Source organism: Lathyrus oleraceus, chromosome 1 (genome assembly GCF_024323335.1).
Source record: "Lathyrus oleraceus cultivar Zhongwan6 chromosome 1, CAAS_Psat_ZW6_1.0, whole genome shotgun sequence".
NCBI lineage: Eukaryota > Viridiplantae > Streptophyta > Magnoliopsida > Fabales > Fabaceae > Lathyrus > Lathyrus oleraceus.
In genome coordinates this window covers 444,269,119-444,286,934 of record NC_066579.1, presented here as the reverse complement: position 1 = coordinate 444,286,934, position 17,816 = coordinate 444,269,119, and the positions used below count along the sequence as shown (strand labels likewise).

Here is a 17,816-nt window from a genome sequence, read left to right as displayed (position 1 = left end):
GTATTTATAGACTGATTTTCGTGGGTAATGGGCTCAAATGAGGGAGACCCAAGTCCAAAATAATTTGTTATATTTTATTTATTTATTTTATTTATTTATTTAATTAATTAATTAATTAATTAATTAATTAATTAAATTTTTTTTTTTTTTTTTTTTTTTTTTTTTTTTTTTTTTTTTAGGAAAAATGAAGGGTAAATTTTGGGGTATTACAGTACTTAGTCTAGTCTATAATGGTAGACCATTGAAAATTTGTTAGTCTTCCCCTATTTCACAAATTAATACACGATGGTTTTCTAGAACTGATAACCACAAACAATATTGAAAACTTAATACCAATGCTTAAGCAACACATATTTGAATCTTAATTTTCCTTTTGTTGAACAAATATCACAAAACTACTAAATCTTCAAAATGTTCACTCGATCTTAAGGAAATAACCTTCTTATAACCAAAGCAATTCAAGTTTTTATTTGTAGCGATCATCACCCAATCATACCTGAAATCCCTTGTCTGAAGATAGAGTCTTTGTATGCCTCTAAATTAGAGAATAATAAATTATTCTTGTTGAATATCTTCATAAGTTTGAAGTATAATGAGGGGACTTCTATTCCAGATCACTTGAGTGAAATTTCAAAGACTCTTTGATCAGATGTCGGGAATGAGTGTCAAATTTGATGATGAACTTTTGGAACTATTTATAGTTCTATCTTTACTAGAGTCTTGGGAGACGTTTCGGGTTTCTATCACAAGTTATGCTCCAAGAGGTGTTGTTTCTTTCGAAACGGCTAATGGTGGTATTCTTAATGAGGAGACGAGAAGGAAGGAACACGGTTCTTCATATAAACCCGAGGTATTTGTCATTGAAAACGGGGGGAGGAGTCATAAAAAGGAACCAAAAGGTGGTAGAGAGAATAGAAAAAGCAGATATAAGTCGCGATATAAGAATCTATAGTGTCATTATTTTCACAAAATAGGACACGTACAAAAGTATTATTATCAGTGGAAAAGAGACAACAAAGGCAAGAAGGGTAGGTCTAAACAAAGAGACAATGAAGATTATGATGATGATCGTGTTACTACTGCTACTAATGATGATCTTGTTACTCTCTGTGATCATGATCTTGTTATTCTTTGTGATCATGTGATAATACTTCTGCTATTTGTTCATATAAGAATCTCATTTTGCATTCTAGAGGAAAACATGTTGAGATAAAACAACACTTTATATGACTATGTTCATAATGGAGTTTTAAATATAAAATTTATTGATACAGACCATCAATGGGTTTATATCTTTACAAAACCCCTTGTTGAAGATAGATTGATTTTCATTCTGAAAAATTTGGAAATGGACTTGTGTCCAAAATGAAAAAGATGTTTTTCTTAGAATGTTAATCTTTCAGAATTGAAAAATGAAACTTTGAGAATTGTTGGTCGTTCTGAACGTGTGAGTCTTCTGAAGTAAGAAGGTTTCATAAGTTCAGATGCATCCAATAAGAACTTGTTTGGTTAAATAAATTTTCTTTATGTATACTATTTTTTTTCATTAAATAGTTGTCAACCAGTCTCAATTAGTGGAATAGTTTTTAAGACAGTTGTCTTAGAAAACTGAACTATTTCTGATTTGATGATGTGACACGTTGGGTGAATAAATCTTGGGATTAAGTAAAATCTTTCACGCTTTACCTCCTTGTCATAGTTTTTGATTTTCTATAAACTTTTTCATGATTGTAGAACGTTTATTTAAACTCACTCCACACACTTTCGCTACTATCACAACCTACACTTTCTCTCTTTTAACTCATAAACTTTCAACAAACCCTAAAACCCTTCTCTTCATCAACAATGACATTTTCACAATAATCTACTTAACAAATTCAAGAACAACAGCAACCTCAATAGCAAGATCAAGTACTTGAAGGACTTCAATAACTCACGTTGTCTACTCCAGTTGAAAAGTTAAACATCTTGTGTGATTTTTTTGTGAACTTTAATAACCTCAAAGCAAATGGACATGATCTGTTTGGAACCTTGAGATTTTTAAGGATGAGAAGGTTACTTTGAACGTTTAAAAGGACCAGTTTATGAAGAGTTAGTTAAGAAATTCTGGATTTTTATTGAGGCTACGAATCGTCAGGTGGTGTCATATGTATTGGGTCACAAGATCTCCATTTATGAGAAATCTATTGCTACTCTTCTGGGTCATTATGGTTTTGGAAGGCGTTGTTTTGGTATGCTCGATAAGAAGAGTAAGATGGAAGTATCTTTGGACTCAAGAAGACTGTGGTTTATGAGGAATTCATTTTGAAGACTTTGGAGCATCTGGCAGCTAAGTATTCTGAAGTTAAAGAGAGACTCAAGCATCAGGATGAGAAGAATTTAAAGATTTAAGGGCTTCTTAGAGATATCTTATCAAGACTACCACCCCCTCATAAACCCTGGTTTTTAAAACTTTGTGTTATCTTTGTTTTCTATTTCATTCTTGTACTGAGTTTTTTGTTTAATGAAATGAAATTCTATTCCTGGTTTACTTTGTCTTTTATTTTATCTTTTTTGAATGATAACAAAGGGGGAGAAAGAATAACTCTGATTTTGATATACCTAATTCCATTCTAAAACTCAAACATGTTTTTATATGTTCTAACGTTGGTGATTCTGAGAACTTTGAAAAAGTTCATCATGTTAACCAAGTATTTCATGTTTTAAGGCATTAACCAAGCAGGCTGAATAAAGTTCATAGGAACCAAGCTTATGTTTAAGAACCAAGCATATGTTCTAAATAGTTAACTAAGCAGTTTGCAGTTAACCAAACATATTCTTGTTCTGAACTAAGTTCAAATGATCAAGGTTGAACCAGTAGTATGCAAACTTTGAATCAGGCGTATACAAGCTATGAACCAGATATATTCAAGTTCTGATAACAATCAGACATGAGAAATACAACCAGGATATGAAAGCTCTGATAAATCATGCTCTGTGACGAGATTGATATTCAGACTTTCTGACACTCAAGCAAGGATTATGAATAAAATACTTTTGTACCTAAGTTGTTGCTTTTCGAGAAGTTACTTCAACCATTACAATAAGGCTTTTCCTTAATGGGGAGATAGTAACAATCAGGCTTATGCCTTATGGGAAGTTATTTCTTTTATGCTGATCGAGATTTGTATATGTGTTAAGATTATTTTAAGTCTTAAATTCAGGGGGAGCTTGCAAACCTAACTCTAATATTCCAAGTTGAAAAATAATTTTTAACAGTATAAAATTCAGGGGGAGCTTACAAATGTTACTCTGATAATTTTATATGATTAAACCAAGTAAAAATTGTTCATAAAAATACATGATTTTGTCATCATCAAAAAGAGGGAGATTGTAAGAACAAATTTTGGTTATGCATTTGGCCTTTAGTTTTGATGATAACAATGCATTATTTCTTAGAGAATAGTTTTGTACACTAATGGTTTTTATCTAGTGTGTAGGTTTTGCTAACAAGCTTTGACTCTTAAGCATTAACGTGTGATATCAACAGATTATGAAATCAACACACTTTGATTTTGAAGAAATACAAGTGTTTTACAAGATACTGTCAAGTTCTAGAAAGCTCTTAGACAACGGTTTTGGTGAATGTTTGTGCTAAAGTTTTTAACTGTGACTCTGATTGAAAATCCTCTGAAGGTTTGTTAGCCTTCAAGATTATGTGCTCAAGTTCTAAAGGTTTTGAAGAACAAGATCTGAAGACTCTGAAAACGAGGTTCTTTGGAACTATGTCAATACTCTGAAGATCAAAGTTCTGAAGATTCTATCAACTAGTCTCTTGGTCCTTCTAAGCATGCTTCAACATCAATTCATCAGAAACCTTTGAAGATTAGAAGATAAGATCAAAAGGTTTTGCATCATAAAAATAGTACACGATACAAGATCACCATTCCCTTAACTACGATGATTTTATGGGCTAAAGACAGTACTATTGTACCATTTTGTCTCCTATATGCAAACCGTTACAAAAAGACATTTGCAATTTTCTATTCCAATTATACCCTTCAACCGATATTTTAACTACTTATATAAAGGAGATTTGGAAGAATTGAAGAAGCTGTTAAATCACTGCGTAATACTAAGCTCATACACACGCTATTTTGTTGAAGTAAATATTTTTTGTGTATAGTCTTTATAAACACACAAGAGTTGTTGCTCGTTATTGTGTGAGATATTTATTGTATTTAACTTATGTTAATCTACTTTCTTAGAAGTAATACTTATAAACACACACTTGTAAATCTCAAAGTTGTTTGAGTGGTTTCCTTTAGTGACAAAGATGTTAATCTACTTTCTTATAAGTAATACATGTAAACACACACTAGGTTTTAGTCATATATACTCAATTAAACAAAGATGATTTGTCTTTGTGGTGTCTGTAATCAGTTTCGATTATAGTGGATTAAGTCCTTGTTGATAAGGCAAAATCACCTTGGTAGGGTGGACTGAAGGTAGCTTCGTTAACAACAAACTAGTATAAAAATAACTTTATTATTTTTCTTATTTGTGTTATTGTGTGATTGAGTTGATTTTGAAAAAGCTTTTATTATTAGAAACACAATTCAAACCCATATTTCTTGTGTTTCTTGCCACCTTCACATGTGGTACCGACTCAACAGTGGTTCTTCATATGAACTGGGTCCAAACATCTAAACCTCAAGCCCTAACATTTGAGCTTCAGGCCCCAACATCTAAGATTGGGATAATCATTATTCCCAACATCTAAACTTGTGACTCGCCTCTTTCATAAAAATGACAACATATGATGATTGACATACAATAATGTAATGACAATAACACAACAATGATTACAACCCCACATCTGACTCTGAACAATCATGCGCCTAAACGCATAAATAATAGTTCTTATTCCAAACTCCACATCTCAACAATCATCAACAAGTATTCACAATAAGTCACATAATTATACTCACACTTCACATCACATATTCACACATCTAATAAACATTCATATAACACTTAATCATATTAATTCATATTATCATCGCTTCATCATTACTTCATTCATTCACAATAATTAATTGTTTGTTACCGTCAACTATTACGTAACAAGCAAAACAATTAATTTTCACAACTTCCAGTACCCGTCTAACCTCTTAATACATCACTATGGGATAACCATACACGTTATCCTTCTAACGCTTCAAACCATACCTCATTTGAATTCACAAAACCAAAGTTATGGCAAAAAATGATCAGATAGAATAATAGTTTCAACTCAGAAATTTTTCAAATTTTAACTAGCATTAACCGATTGACAAATACCATCAATCAATTGGCCAAATTCCTCATTACATTCTATTTTTCCTATTCTTCGCTTTTTGGCTAAGAGCAGTCGATTGATTGATGGAATTAATCGATTGACATCGTTCTTTCTTTCAAATTTCCCAAATTTTCACGTGATCAATCAATTGACATCGGGGGTCAATCGATTGACATCAAGCAATTTTCCAAAAAATCAAATTTTATATCACGTTCACTTCATCTCCTTCAATCCTTAATCCTCATACATCATACCAATTTATATTGTATCATTCAAACACATCATATCATGAATTTAACAGCATGAATCAATTCCTAACAATTACTCGTGTAATAACACACAGATAAAATCATGAGTCACAATAATTGGACATGTAATTTACATCATTTTCATCAAGAACATATAAATACATCAACAATGGTGGAATCAAAAGAAAACTCTAGAAGAGGATGAAGATCCCTTTTTACCCTTCATACAATATACACTTATAGAAGAGTAATCTCCTTCATTACCTTGAATTTTTAGCAAAGCAAACTCTAAGCTCCTCAACAATGATGTTTTTCTTCCCAAACCCTAGGTTGTCTCCCTTGCCTCTTTTCTTTGATTCCAAAATAATACATACTATAAAAGGTATAGCCTTCACCTTTCCTATTTAAACTAAAACCTAATTCCCCTTAATTAGGTTATTCTCTTATTACCCTCAACTTTTTCTCCTAATCCTTATTTTGTCGTTACCTTTCTTACTAACTCCAATTTCTTTTATTTTAATTTCTAATAATTCAATTATCCACAAAATTCCATTATTTCTCTTATTTGTCTACAACTACCTTACTTTTAATTATTCCACTTAACTTAAGTCAGATAAAATGATCTAATTAATTTATGTCATTCCCTTAACTCTTTCCAATACCTTCCAAACCATATTTATTCACCAATTATCCAAATAAAAACATATAGATCAATTATTAATTTAAATAAAATGCAACTAAATTCAATTAAATAAATTAATCGAATTCGAGGTGTAACAACTATCGTCTTATGATTCCTCATATGACAATATGGTAGTGTATTCCTTCTTCTGTTTCCTAGGAAAAATGTACTTTTCGTCTGTCTGTGACCAAATCTCTTGCATTCATGACACTTGATTCATTTGCTTTTGTTTTGCTTATATCATTCTCCACCTTTCTGTTGTGGACAGAGTCCTTTGAAGTTGGGTGGTAGATTGTCTCTGACACCAGTTGTGACATTATTCCTTGACCTTCTGTCAAGTCTTCTCATAACCTTACCAAATCCTTTTGCAAGTAATGTAATAAATTCATATACGTTATCATAAGTATCTTCTTCTACCCGTTCATAATCATTTTCAATGTTAATTTTAAATGTCACACCTTTGTTTATTTTCTCTAATTTGTCATTGATAGCCATTTTAAAAGTGAGTAACGAGCCAATGAGTTCATCCACTTTGATAGTGATAATATCTTATGCTTCTTTAATGATCGTGACATTCATATCAAACCCCTTTGGAAGAGATCTGAGATTTTTTCTAGCCATTTTCTCTTATGATATTCTTTCACAAAGAGCAAATGAGCTATTGGTTATATCATGAATAAGAACATTAAAATCAATAATAGTTTCGTCCTTTTTCATCCTTAGATTTCAAATTTGGTAGTAAGGAGCTGAAGTTTTGACATGTGTACTTTTGAGGTGACTTCATGTGCAATATGTAGGGTCTTATTAAGCTTTTTTGGCACTTGAACAAGTATTAACGGGCTTAAATTTTTCTGTCAACTCCATTGTAAATGTCATTGAGAGGACAAGAGTTTCCACGATCTTTTCATCTTCAAATCTGATAGTGATGAGCTGAAGTATTAATATGCATACTTTTGAGGTGCCTTCACGTGCAGTCTGAGGGGTCTCTCAAGCTTCTTGGCACTTGAACAAATATTAATGAGCAAACAAATATTTTTATCAACTCCATTGTAAATGACGATAAGAGCACGAGAGTTGTTATGATCTTCTTCATCGTACTTAAGCAATAGTAACACCTATTAGAACTAGCAAACTTTTCCCCAATTAAGAACGACACAACTCCCTCAGTTTTTTATTATAAGTCGTTTTTGACTTTTCACACGTATTAAGAAGTGTAATAATTATGATATGAAAAAGATAAATTATGAAGGATTTTACAAAATCATCTTTCATTAATGGTATTGAAAAGACAAATTGACATAATCGAAAGGAGAGAGAATAATAAATATTTAAGGGTATATAATAGGAAAAATAATATTAATGATTTATTGATATTATAAACGACTTATATTGTGGTACAAAATATTTTTTCAAAATAACATAATAAAAAACGGACGTAATATATAATAAGAGAAAGATTACCTCATGTCACCTACAAGTATAATGAATTAAATAATGATCATGTCGCCCAAGACATGGAACTTAGTTAACTCGAGACATTCTTATATTCTTATAGTTAATTTATGTATTTTTATTAATAAAATGAGTTTTATTATTTAACCACCATGAATTGTTACCCTATTAATGAATCATGTCTTGTCTCATGAAGATTATGCATTATACAAGATAAGATATCATTAAGCCATTTGGAATATCATTGCAACACAAAAAGTACACACAATATTTTTTCACCATTTAAGTTGTTCACAAACATTTCAAATTCACATACATACATGTTAGTATTTCAAAAGGCAATAAACACCACACACACTTAACATAATATAAGGACATTAATATTAGTTATCATGCTATACATAAAAGATTTGGGTCTTGAGAGTATGTTCATCTCAAGGTCAAAGATTTAAACGTTGTATTGAATCAGATATATATAAAATTTTGCTATATTTTTAAACGAGTCATCGCAAATGAATGATATGGTTGATTATATTAGATTAGTCAATCACAAAATCAGATGTCAAAATATCAAAATCAAAATAAAAATAACTATTACAAAATATCCGGTATAATAATATCAATATTTCTTACAAATTAATTTCACATATGTTAGAAAAGAGATCAATATTAAAAAAGAATAAATAAAAAATTGTTGGTAGAAATTTTGACCCTACTCCATATGCGTTGCTTACGCAGGTGACGCCTTCCGATGATTGCGGCGCATTAAACCAAATCCATCTCCCCTACAATGTCAAAAAAACACACGAGCATTCTCCACCGTCCGATCCACAAGATCATCAAATAATCCCATTTCTGAAGGTTAATATCGTAATTAAGTTCAACCCTGGAGCGCATTGGAAAATTCATATTCCCTATCCCGTGAACTTGTTATCCTTTTCACATTTCTTTTGTCGTCTCATTCCCCCAAAAAGCAAATCCACCTCGACCAGCCATTACTCCTTTGGAACTACAATTTTAATATATTTCTATTACTTTTATTTTACTACTCTTAGAGGAGTAAAGTGGGGCTCACCTATCTAGAGAAAATCCATGGCACTTGCTACTTCTACGCTACAATAATACAATAACGAAGCACTAATATAGAGACATGTATTAAATTTAATACATACTACCAAATATCAGTAATAATTTAATTGAATAAATAAATAAATAAATTGAATATAATTACATATATTAATATAGAAACCGATCATTCGCCTCAAATCATATCATATACGTTAAAGCTATACTCATAACATTGTAGAATTTTACCTCCCATTTTAATTTATATGGACCATTAATATAAAAGAATTTTATGGTTTATCAATTATAAATATCAGATGATTAAAATATATGATCGAAAGAATGAAATGTTTTTGTTATATAAAAATTTCTGCATATAATTACACAGATTAATTTCGAATTAAAAAATATTACAATAAATAATAAAATTTTTTCAAAAGATTTAACATCGTAACATGTGATTCAAGATTAAGATTTAAATTTAAACATTCAATTTATTCGTTTTATGAATAAAATTTCGATCAAAATTATTCCCTCCATTTTTTATTATAAATCGTTTTTGACTCTTTACACGTATTAAAAAATATAATAATTATGGTATAAAAATAAGAAATTATGAAAAAATTTACAAAATTGTCCTTCATTAATGATATTGGAAGAGATAAGCTGATATAATTAAAATCAGAGAAAATAATAAATATTTAAGGGTATAATAGAAAATATAACATTAATAAAACGATTTATATTGTGATACAAAATATTTTTTCAAAGTGACTTATAATAAAAAACGGAGGTAGTATTAGAAAAAAATATATGTTTGACTTTAAGGATGACAAATTTTCCGTTGACATGACCGTTTTACCCTTTTTTTTGGAAAAGACTAAAATTTTAAATTTACGTATTTTAATATGTCAGTTTAATCCAGTTCATTTTTTAAGCGCGATCATTAATATAAATTTTTGTAAATAACTCATGCCAGCTCTATTTTTCTTTTACATAAAAAATTAAAATTTTAGATATTCATTTTCAAGTATGTCTTGTCATTTCTTTTTATATTTTTGAATAACGGATTTAAATAAAAGATTGGAGGTACGTTACTATCATTTTTTTGTTAAATAAATTAAGGTTAAAATTCATCTTTTAGAATAAATAAATAAGATGCGGCGATTTTGAATTCACAACTTTATTTAATATCTCTGCATACTTATCAATTGAACTCGTAACTCTGTATATATATCTCTTTATCAATCGAATTTGCTTAACGAGATGAATTTTAATTATATTATATTTAAGATTGTAAATTTGAATGATTGTGAAAATAAATTTAGAAGTGAATTATTTTTTAAAAAAGAAAATCCAGTTAAAAATACATTTAAATATATGTAAGATAAATAAATAAATGCTGAGCTACAGCAGTAGTAATAAAGGTCAGCAGAAGATGACAGCTATTTCTCCCTTCATTCACGAGTCAACTAAACTCAGAAAAGAAAAAAAAAAGAAGATTATAGAAATGGTTAGTTAACAAATTAATACTATAATTGATTATGTAATAAATATTTCAACTGTGAACTTTACTTACTTACTGCTAAACTAACTTCATTCAGACACGTTCAAGAATTTTCTCTCTCTTCCTCTTTCTCTCTCTAGAAAACCAGGGATGATGTGAGAGAGAGAGTGAGACTGAAGAAGAGGAAACCACCACCACCACCACAATGCTTCGATTTCTTCTGCTACGGATGTTCTTACTCTGCTTTGCTTCTTCTCTGGCGAGTTCAGCTCAACGAGGTTAGCTTCATTTTCATCTGCATTGAGTTCGAAAAGTTGTTGATTCATAAGGATTTTGGATTTGAATTTGGATTTGTTTGAATTTTTGCTTTGTTGGATTTTTATTGTGTTTCTGTGTTGAATTGATAAGTTAATTAATATGTGTAATTGGTGTTACATTACATTTGATTCCTAATATAGGAAGGGAGAGAATATAGTTATGAATTGATTATGGAAAAGTGAACGAATGCAGTTTTTTCCCCTTTTGGTTAATTGTGCTTGATTTTGTTTATGTCATGTATAGTAAGAAAGAAAAAGGAAAATTCGATAATAATATCATCAAGTTAATAAAGTTAATTTCTAAAACTTGTTGTTTTGCTTATGGTTTAAGTTTGAATGCTTCATGCATCTGGACTGAAATTTTCTGATTCTCTGTAGTTGAATGATTTGTTCTCAAGACTAATAAATGTGATAAGGTTATCCAGATTACGGGTTAAGTGTATGTTTGGTTCTGTGGTGAAGAAAATTGATTCTGAATGAATTGATTTCTTAGAATTGATTCTGGTTAAAAGTGAGTTGGATGTAAAGTGATTTATGTTTGAATATGTTTATGTAAAAATGAGTTGGCCAACAAATTTCAGTGTAAACATCACGTTTAAACTCAAAAACTACAAATTGTAGCTTCAAGTAGAATCAATTATGAAAAGCAGAATCAATTCTACTCGAGAGCAACCAAACATGTCAAAATCAATTCTACACATCAATAACTAATTCTAAGTGTATGTTTGGTTTAGCTTTTGGAAGAGGCAAAAGCAATTTTGGAGGTGTAGAATCAATTCTAGAATGATTTTAAAGTGAAACTAAGTTTGGTTCCTTGTTTTAGTTATGTACCATTCTCAATAATACCACAGTTGTATTGAAATTTGTTGAATTCGCGCTGTGCCGGTTTATGTTGATTCATAGAACTCACTTTCTTGGTCAAATGTTGCACCAATGGTTGGATTTAATCTGCTATGGTCTTAGTGATGTGATCAAATTATGCTTGTTTGCATGTGCGTGATATCTATTGGCAAGTATGTTTGGGAATTGGTTTTTGGAGAGCTTTGAAGGGGAAGGGTTTGGAGGGTGAAGTCTTAATGTTGGGATATACCTGAGATTTTAAAAAATAAAAAGATGGCAAGATATATAATCATATAACATTTCAATCACCCTTTTGATCAATTTTAGAAATATTCTATAAATACTTTAATTTAGAAATGGAAAACAAGTCTTCCCCTCCCTTTTCCTACAAAATTCAACTCCTAAACATAGCCTGAATATTTGAGTTTCACAGTAAGAGGTAGTTCCCAGTCCCAGGTTATTTTTTCTGCTGTTCTATTCTTTGGGTGGATTTTAGTGTCAGTTAAACCAGCATGACTTCTTTGTGCATGTCATAATACTAAAATGATTTTTATTATTTGGAATTTATTTTTGTTCTCTTTGACTTGGTTCAAATGTATGAAACGTTGTATCCATTGCAGGACCATTTGCTATGCGCATAAGTTGCGGGGCTCGTCAAAATGTTCAAACAAAACCAACAACTACCCTATGGTATAAAGACTTTGGATATACAGGAGGCATACCTGCAAATGCATCTAAAACAAGTTACATTACACCTCCTCTTAAAACTCTTCGCTATTTCCCCTTGTCTGAAGGTCCTTCAAATTGCTACAAGATTTCTAAAGTGCCAAAGGGGCACTACTCTATCAGGATATTTTTTGGACTTGTTGCACAAGCTAGAGCTACTAATGAACCTCTATTTGACATATCCATTCAAGGTACTCAAATATATTCTTTGAAACCAGGTTGGACCACTCGGGATGATCAAGCATTTACAGAAGCCCGGGTGTTTCTTATGGACCATACTGTCTCGATATGTTTTCACAGCACTGGTCATGGGGATCCAGCTATCCTTTCGATTGAGATTCTTCAGATTGATAATAAAGCTTATTATTTTGAACCTAACTGGAGTCAAGAGGTAATACTTAGAACAGTTAAAAGACTCAGTTGTGGCTTTGGGCAGTCAAAATTTGGTGTGGATTATGGTGCGGATCCTCTAGGAGGGGACAGATTTTGGCAGCATACCAAAACTTTTGGTCAGGATTCTGACCGGCCAAGATCCGTTGAAACTAGAATTAAAAAAGCTTCCTATCCACCAAACTTTTATCCAGAAACTCTTTACCGATCAGCACTTGTTAGTACTAGTAGCCAGCCTGATTTATCATATATATTAGAAGTGGATCCTAACAAAAACTATTCTGTTTGGTTACATTTTGCTGAGATTGATAATTCAGTGTCTTCCAAAGGTCAAAGGGTCTTTGACATTATGATTAATGGTGACGTTCACTTTAAAAATGTTGACATTGTGAAATGGAGTGGGGATCGATATACTGCCCTTGTGCTTAATAAAACTGTTACTGTTAACGGGAGATCTTTAACAATAACTTTGAGCCCAAAAGAAGGTAGTCTTGCCTTAATCACTGCCATTGAGATATTGGAGGTTATACTGCCCGAGTCAAAAACTTTATCAGATGAAGGTTCGAATGGCAACCCCTACTTTTGTTCATTTTTTTCAACATAAATTCCTTTTGCCTGGGTACAACATGAATTTATATCCTAACGACATGTGATATTTAATATGTGATTAATTAAACTGTGGGTTGTTGCATGATTTTTTAGTACCCGCATGCAATCTGGACTTTCGTTAGGTCTTTGTGAAATGGGCATTAACATTTGCATTCTTTTCTTGGGAACTTATTAGTGATGCAGAATCATGAGGGTGTCTGCCTTCTTTTTCTCTTATTAGTTTACAAATCTCAAGATACTCTATTTTGGGTAGGCGTCTCGTTATTCATCATGAATATAACATGAAATTGGTTTAGACCAAATTATGTGCTGGTACTTGTTAGTTTTAGATTCATCCTCACACTTTTTACTTCTTAGGTCTTTGTCTTGTTACATTTTTCCTTAACTGATTGCTGTTGTTCTGGCTTCCTATTTCTATCTAAGATGACATTCAAGCTTTGTATTAATTGGTTACATTTACTTGTTTTCTGATTTGGTGTACTATTAATGTTAGTACATGTGATTTCCTGTAATACAAATGCATGTAGTATTTAGCCAGTTGATCATTGTTCTTTTACTCTAGTTATGGCTTTGCAAACATTGAAGAAGGCTTTGGGGCTTCCTCCCAGGTTTGGGTGGAATGGTGATCCATGTGTTCCTCAACAACATCCATGGACTGGAGTGGATTGCCAATTAAACAAAAGTACCGGCAATTGGGTCATTGATGGGCTGTAATTTCCTATCATCCTTTTACTTAGACTTTTATTGCATATTTAATTTTGGGCTTTGTATAATGGCACAAGTAAAATAGTCTTGCACCATGCACAAGTGTGTCTTTAACCATTGGATCAAGAAGTCTTATCATATCTCATTTTATCCAATGGTAGAATTTATTGATCCAATGGTGTACTAGATATTAACTTGTACATGATGCAAGACTCGTCTCACTTGTGCACTATAGAAGTAGCCTTGATTTTGAGGTAACATTTAATTTCACCTTCCCGTTAATTCTTTTAATTACTTTTACCTCTCAATATTTTCTTTCTGTTTTACTAAAATCAAGTGGCATTTTTTTTTCTTCAGTGTCAGAGCTTTTAGATCAACAAATTTGATTCTCACACAAAAAATGAAAATAAAAATAGAAGACTTTAGCTATAAATTTTCCTCCTTAGATTAGCTTTCTCCTTTTTTACATTTCTTTGGGCTCTGGTTGCATTCAAAATAAACTCAGTACAAAATCTATACCATGCACTTAGCAAAAAGATTGTTAATCACCACTAGGGTAGAAAGCCATCTTGTTGTGTTGAAATCTGCATTCAATATTTAATATCAATATCTCTCATATTTGATGTTGTATCTGTTGATGAACAGTGGTCTTGACAATCAAGGTCTGAAAGGTTTCTTGCCAAAAGACATTTCCAGACTGCATAATCTACAAATCCTGTAAGTTAACTGTTTTACTTTAGAAAAGCATTAAAGTTTGTGTCATTGAATGAATGTATGAATTATGCTTATGTAGATCTCAATAAAAAAAAGTGACATGGCAAGTACTGATATTTGAATAGCTTGACCTTTTTCTTTCCTTTTTTTTCCAATTCAAAATAGAAAAAGCATGTATGTTTATTGTGCAGTTTCTCATGCTCGTTTTACTTGTACATTGCAGGAACTTGAGTGGAAACGGCGTTGGTGGAGTTATTCCATCTTCACTTGGAACAGTAACTACCTTGCAAGTGCTGTAAGTGAATTCTTGTTCTTACTTTTCTTAGTTCATCCATGATTCCAGTTCTTCCATGAATAAGAATGATCGAAGTGACAAGATATAATGAGCTCGAAACAAGATAACATAAAAAATCGGCAAAGAAAGCAAATATAGTATCTACATAAAATATTAATGCTTTGGGTTGTAGCTTTAGTTCTAAATACTGGGCGGTCGAACAAGGTGTAAGATACTAAATTTGTATGTCAGTGAGTTGTAGAACTTAAATGAATCAGTTTCATCGTGCTTTGATTTAAACCGCTTGAGAAAAGCGTACTGTTAGAATACTGAGAGGCTTGAATCTTTTGTTTCGCTATCATGGTAAATATAATTTTGAATACCATGTACACATGCAGTGACCTGTCCTACAACATTTTCAATGGATCAATTCCTGAAAGCCTGGGACAATTGACGTCGTTAAAGACATTGTAAGACTCTATTGTTTAACTTGCACGCACGACGAATTAGAAAATTACAAGTCCATAATAAAAAATCTCCATGCAGGAACCTTAATGGCAACTTTCTGTCTGGAATGGTCCCAGCAACTCTAGGAGCAAGGCTTTTGCACAGAGCTAGCTTCAAGTATGTTGTGATCAAAATCTAGAATAAACTTAAGGAATATTTATATGCAAAGAGAAGAGAACCATATCTACATACTATTTCTCCCCGTTCTTTATGATTAAGGTTGCTAAATCTGAACATTTTGATTTCTGCAGTTTTACAGATAATTCAGGTCTGTGTGGTATACCCGGATTACCAACATGCGGACCTCATCTTTCTACCGGTGCTAAAGTTGGTATTGGGTTAGGTGCTTCTTTTACTTTTCTACTTCTGATTACCTGTTCAGTTTGCTGGTGGAAGAGGCGGCAAAATATCATCCGGGCTCAGCAAATTGCAGGTAAGGATGTTATCATCTTAGTATACTGTTTTGCAGTGAGCTTATTCTAGCTATATAGAGCTTGTAGTTGTACTTTGAAATCACAATAGTATATCTCTTTTTTCTTTTATAGCAAGGGCAGCACCATATGCAAAAAAAAGGACCCATTTTTCACGCGACATCCAGATGACGAGGCATAATAATTATGGCAATGCTCATACGGCCGTGGAGAATGGACCTATCTTGCTTGGAGGATAGCATATCCCATTTATTCTGGTACATTTGGAAGACTATCCTAACATTCTACATATTTCCATTTTCAACTTTCTTTCTCATTCTAGAATCATATTTATGTGGGCATGTATGGCAGGGTATTTCGATCTTCTGATGGATGCACTCCATCACCTGCTTCCCCAAATATTAACAGTTTCTTGATCCCACTGAAGCACCTTCTTACGGACTGAGAATCAGAATCCTACTAATTTGTAAATCACAGTTTTGTACATTACCACCATTACGTTTTTTATTTCTCATTCTACGTTTAAACTTCTATACCTTTCTTAGTCCGCTGATAGAATATTTGTAACAGTTTCAAAATTGAAATGTAAACAGAAATCATAATATTGTGTGGAAGATATGAGGGCTACTTTACATAACAGCTGCACTGGTTGATTCATTTATATAATCTTTTATATAAATTTAATTAATTTAAAAGCGTGGTTGTCTATGCGCCAATAAAGGGGAAAAACAACCAAGTTGCCAAATTGGCATGGAATTTGGTTTCTGATTTTTATATTTTAAAGGCAAACAAAATTTATCAATGAAACAACATGATCAAAGGCACCTAAATTGTAGCTTATAAGTGGTTAAGCATGATGATTGTTAGAAAATTCGGTAAAATTAAATGGATCCAGGACTGAATCGTGATTGAGAATCACTTTCCTTAAAAGTATTTCAAGCACTCTTTTATTATGTCTTAGAGTTGGAAAATGCAAGAACACTCAGGATAATGTCAGCCTTATTTCGAGTCTGCACAAGACAAGTGAATAACCCGAAATGCAAGGAAGGTTTTCTGGAATTTGGAAGAGAAATTCGTTTTTAGTTCTTGTTTTATTTTTCTGAATAGAATCATATATTTATAGGAGATATGGATGTTGTTTCAAAAGTTTGCAACCTTTGATGAAACAACACCATTTCACCATAAAACACAATGTTTCATATATGACACTATTTCATGAAAAGATATGAAAATTGAATTCAAAATTCAAACAAAACAATAACTAAAAAATTGAATTCAAATCATTAAATGCTATTTAACTCTTTTGTCATTTTGGAACTAATATTGCAAAACAATTTCCAACAATCCCCCACTAGTTCTAATAATGACAAAAATCATTCCAGATAGTGAAATATAAAAAGTGTTAATACAGTTAGGTATCTTTCGATTTTAAACTTAACCTTAGTGAGGATAACGCAAAGTTTAATCGGAATGTTTGGTAGCAAAGCTTTTAAACCATTAATCCATGGGATCAGACCGGCGTTACCTTACACACACTCTTTAAAGGTTCTTCCTTTACATATCTCGCTTAGCACTTATTTATGGCCATATGCTATCCTTTTCATGAATTTTTCATGAGAGAAACTCCAACTCTCACTTTGAGACGGCACCATCTCAAAATTCACATAGGTGAGGTTCATATAGCATCCTTTCCAATAGATACTCTTCTTCGTTAATGAACTTCATTAAGAGGTTTTGGAAACCTCAACCCTCAATTCAACACAGTCAACCTTATTTCCCAAATTCTTGACTTACATCCAATTCAACGACTTGTTGTTACCCATTGAATCTTGAAGTTAATGTTTTGTTAACATAAGATTGGGTTGCTGCCGTTGTCGGAACCTTTATTTAAGGAGTTTCAACCCCATTCCTCTCGAGGTTGTTCGTACTAAGTCTCTGGCCAGTGGCTTAGTAAACGGATCTTCTAAGTTATAGCATGTTCGTATGTAGGTGAGTGAAATGATTCCATCCTTAATCAATTTTCTTACGA

General features: G+C 31.9%; 1 protein-coding gene across 1 annotated transcript; it reads left to right on the top strand.

Moving 5' to 3' along the window:
- The first annotated feature begins 10,329 nt into the window (after positions 1–10,329).
- Positions 10,330–16,426, top strand: LOC127081854 (receptor-like protein 4). The gene is made up of 10 exons (XM_051022083.1): positions 10,330–10,552; positions 12,052–13,107; positions 13,719–13,866; positions 14,507–14,578; positions 14,799–14,870; positions 15,248–15,319; positions 15,396–15,473; positions 15,608–15,789; positions 15,902–16,044; positions 16,139–16,426. Exons 1-9 carry the CDS (start codon positions 10,480–10,482, stop codon positions 16,024–16,026), a joined length of 1,878 nt encoding a protein of 625 aa, XP_050878040.1. The 5' UTR covers positions 10,330–10,479; the 3' UTR covers positions 16,027–16,044; positions 16,139–16,426.
- The last annotated feature ends 1,390 nt before the right edge of the window (positions 16,427–17,816 follow it).

Coding starts and splice junctions, on each gene's coding strand:
- LOC127081854 (XM_051022083.1), top strand. CDS start 10,480: ATGCTTCGATTTCTTCTGCTACGGATGTTCTTACTCTGCTTTGCTTCT. Junction 13,108..13,718: donor AAAAACTTTATCAGATGAAG/GTTCGAATGGCA, acceptor CTTTTACTCTAG/TTATGGCTTTGCAAACATTG. Junction 15,474..15,607: donor TTGCACAGAGCTAGCTTCAA/GTATGTTGTGAT, acceptor TGATTTCTGCAG/TTTTACAGATAATTCAGGTC.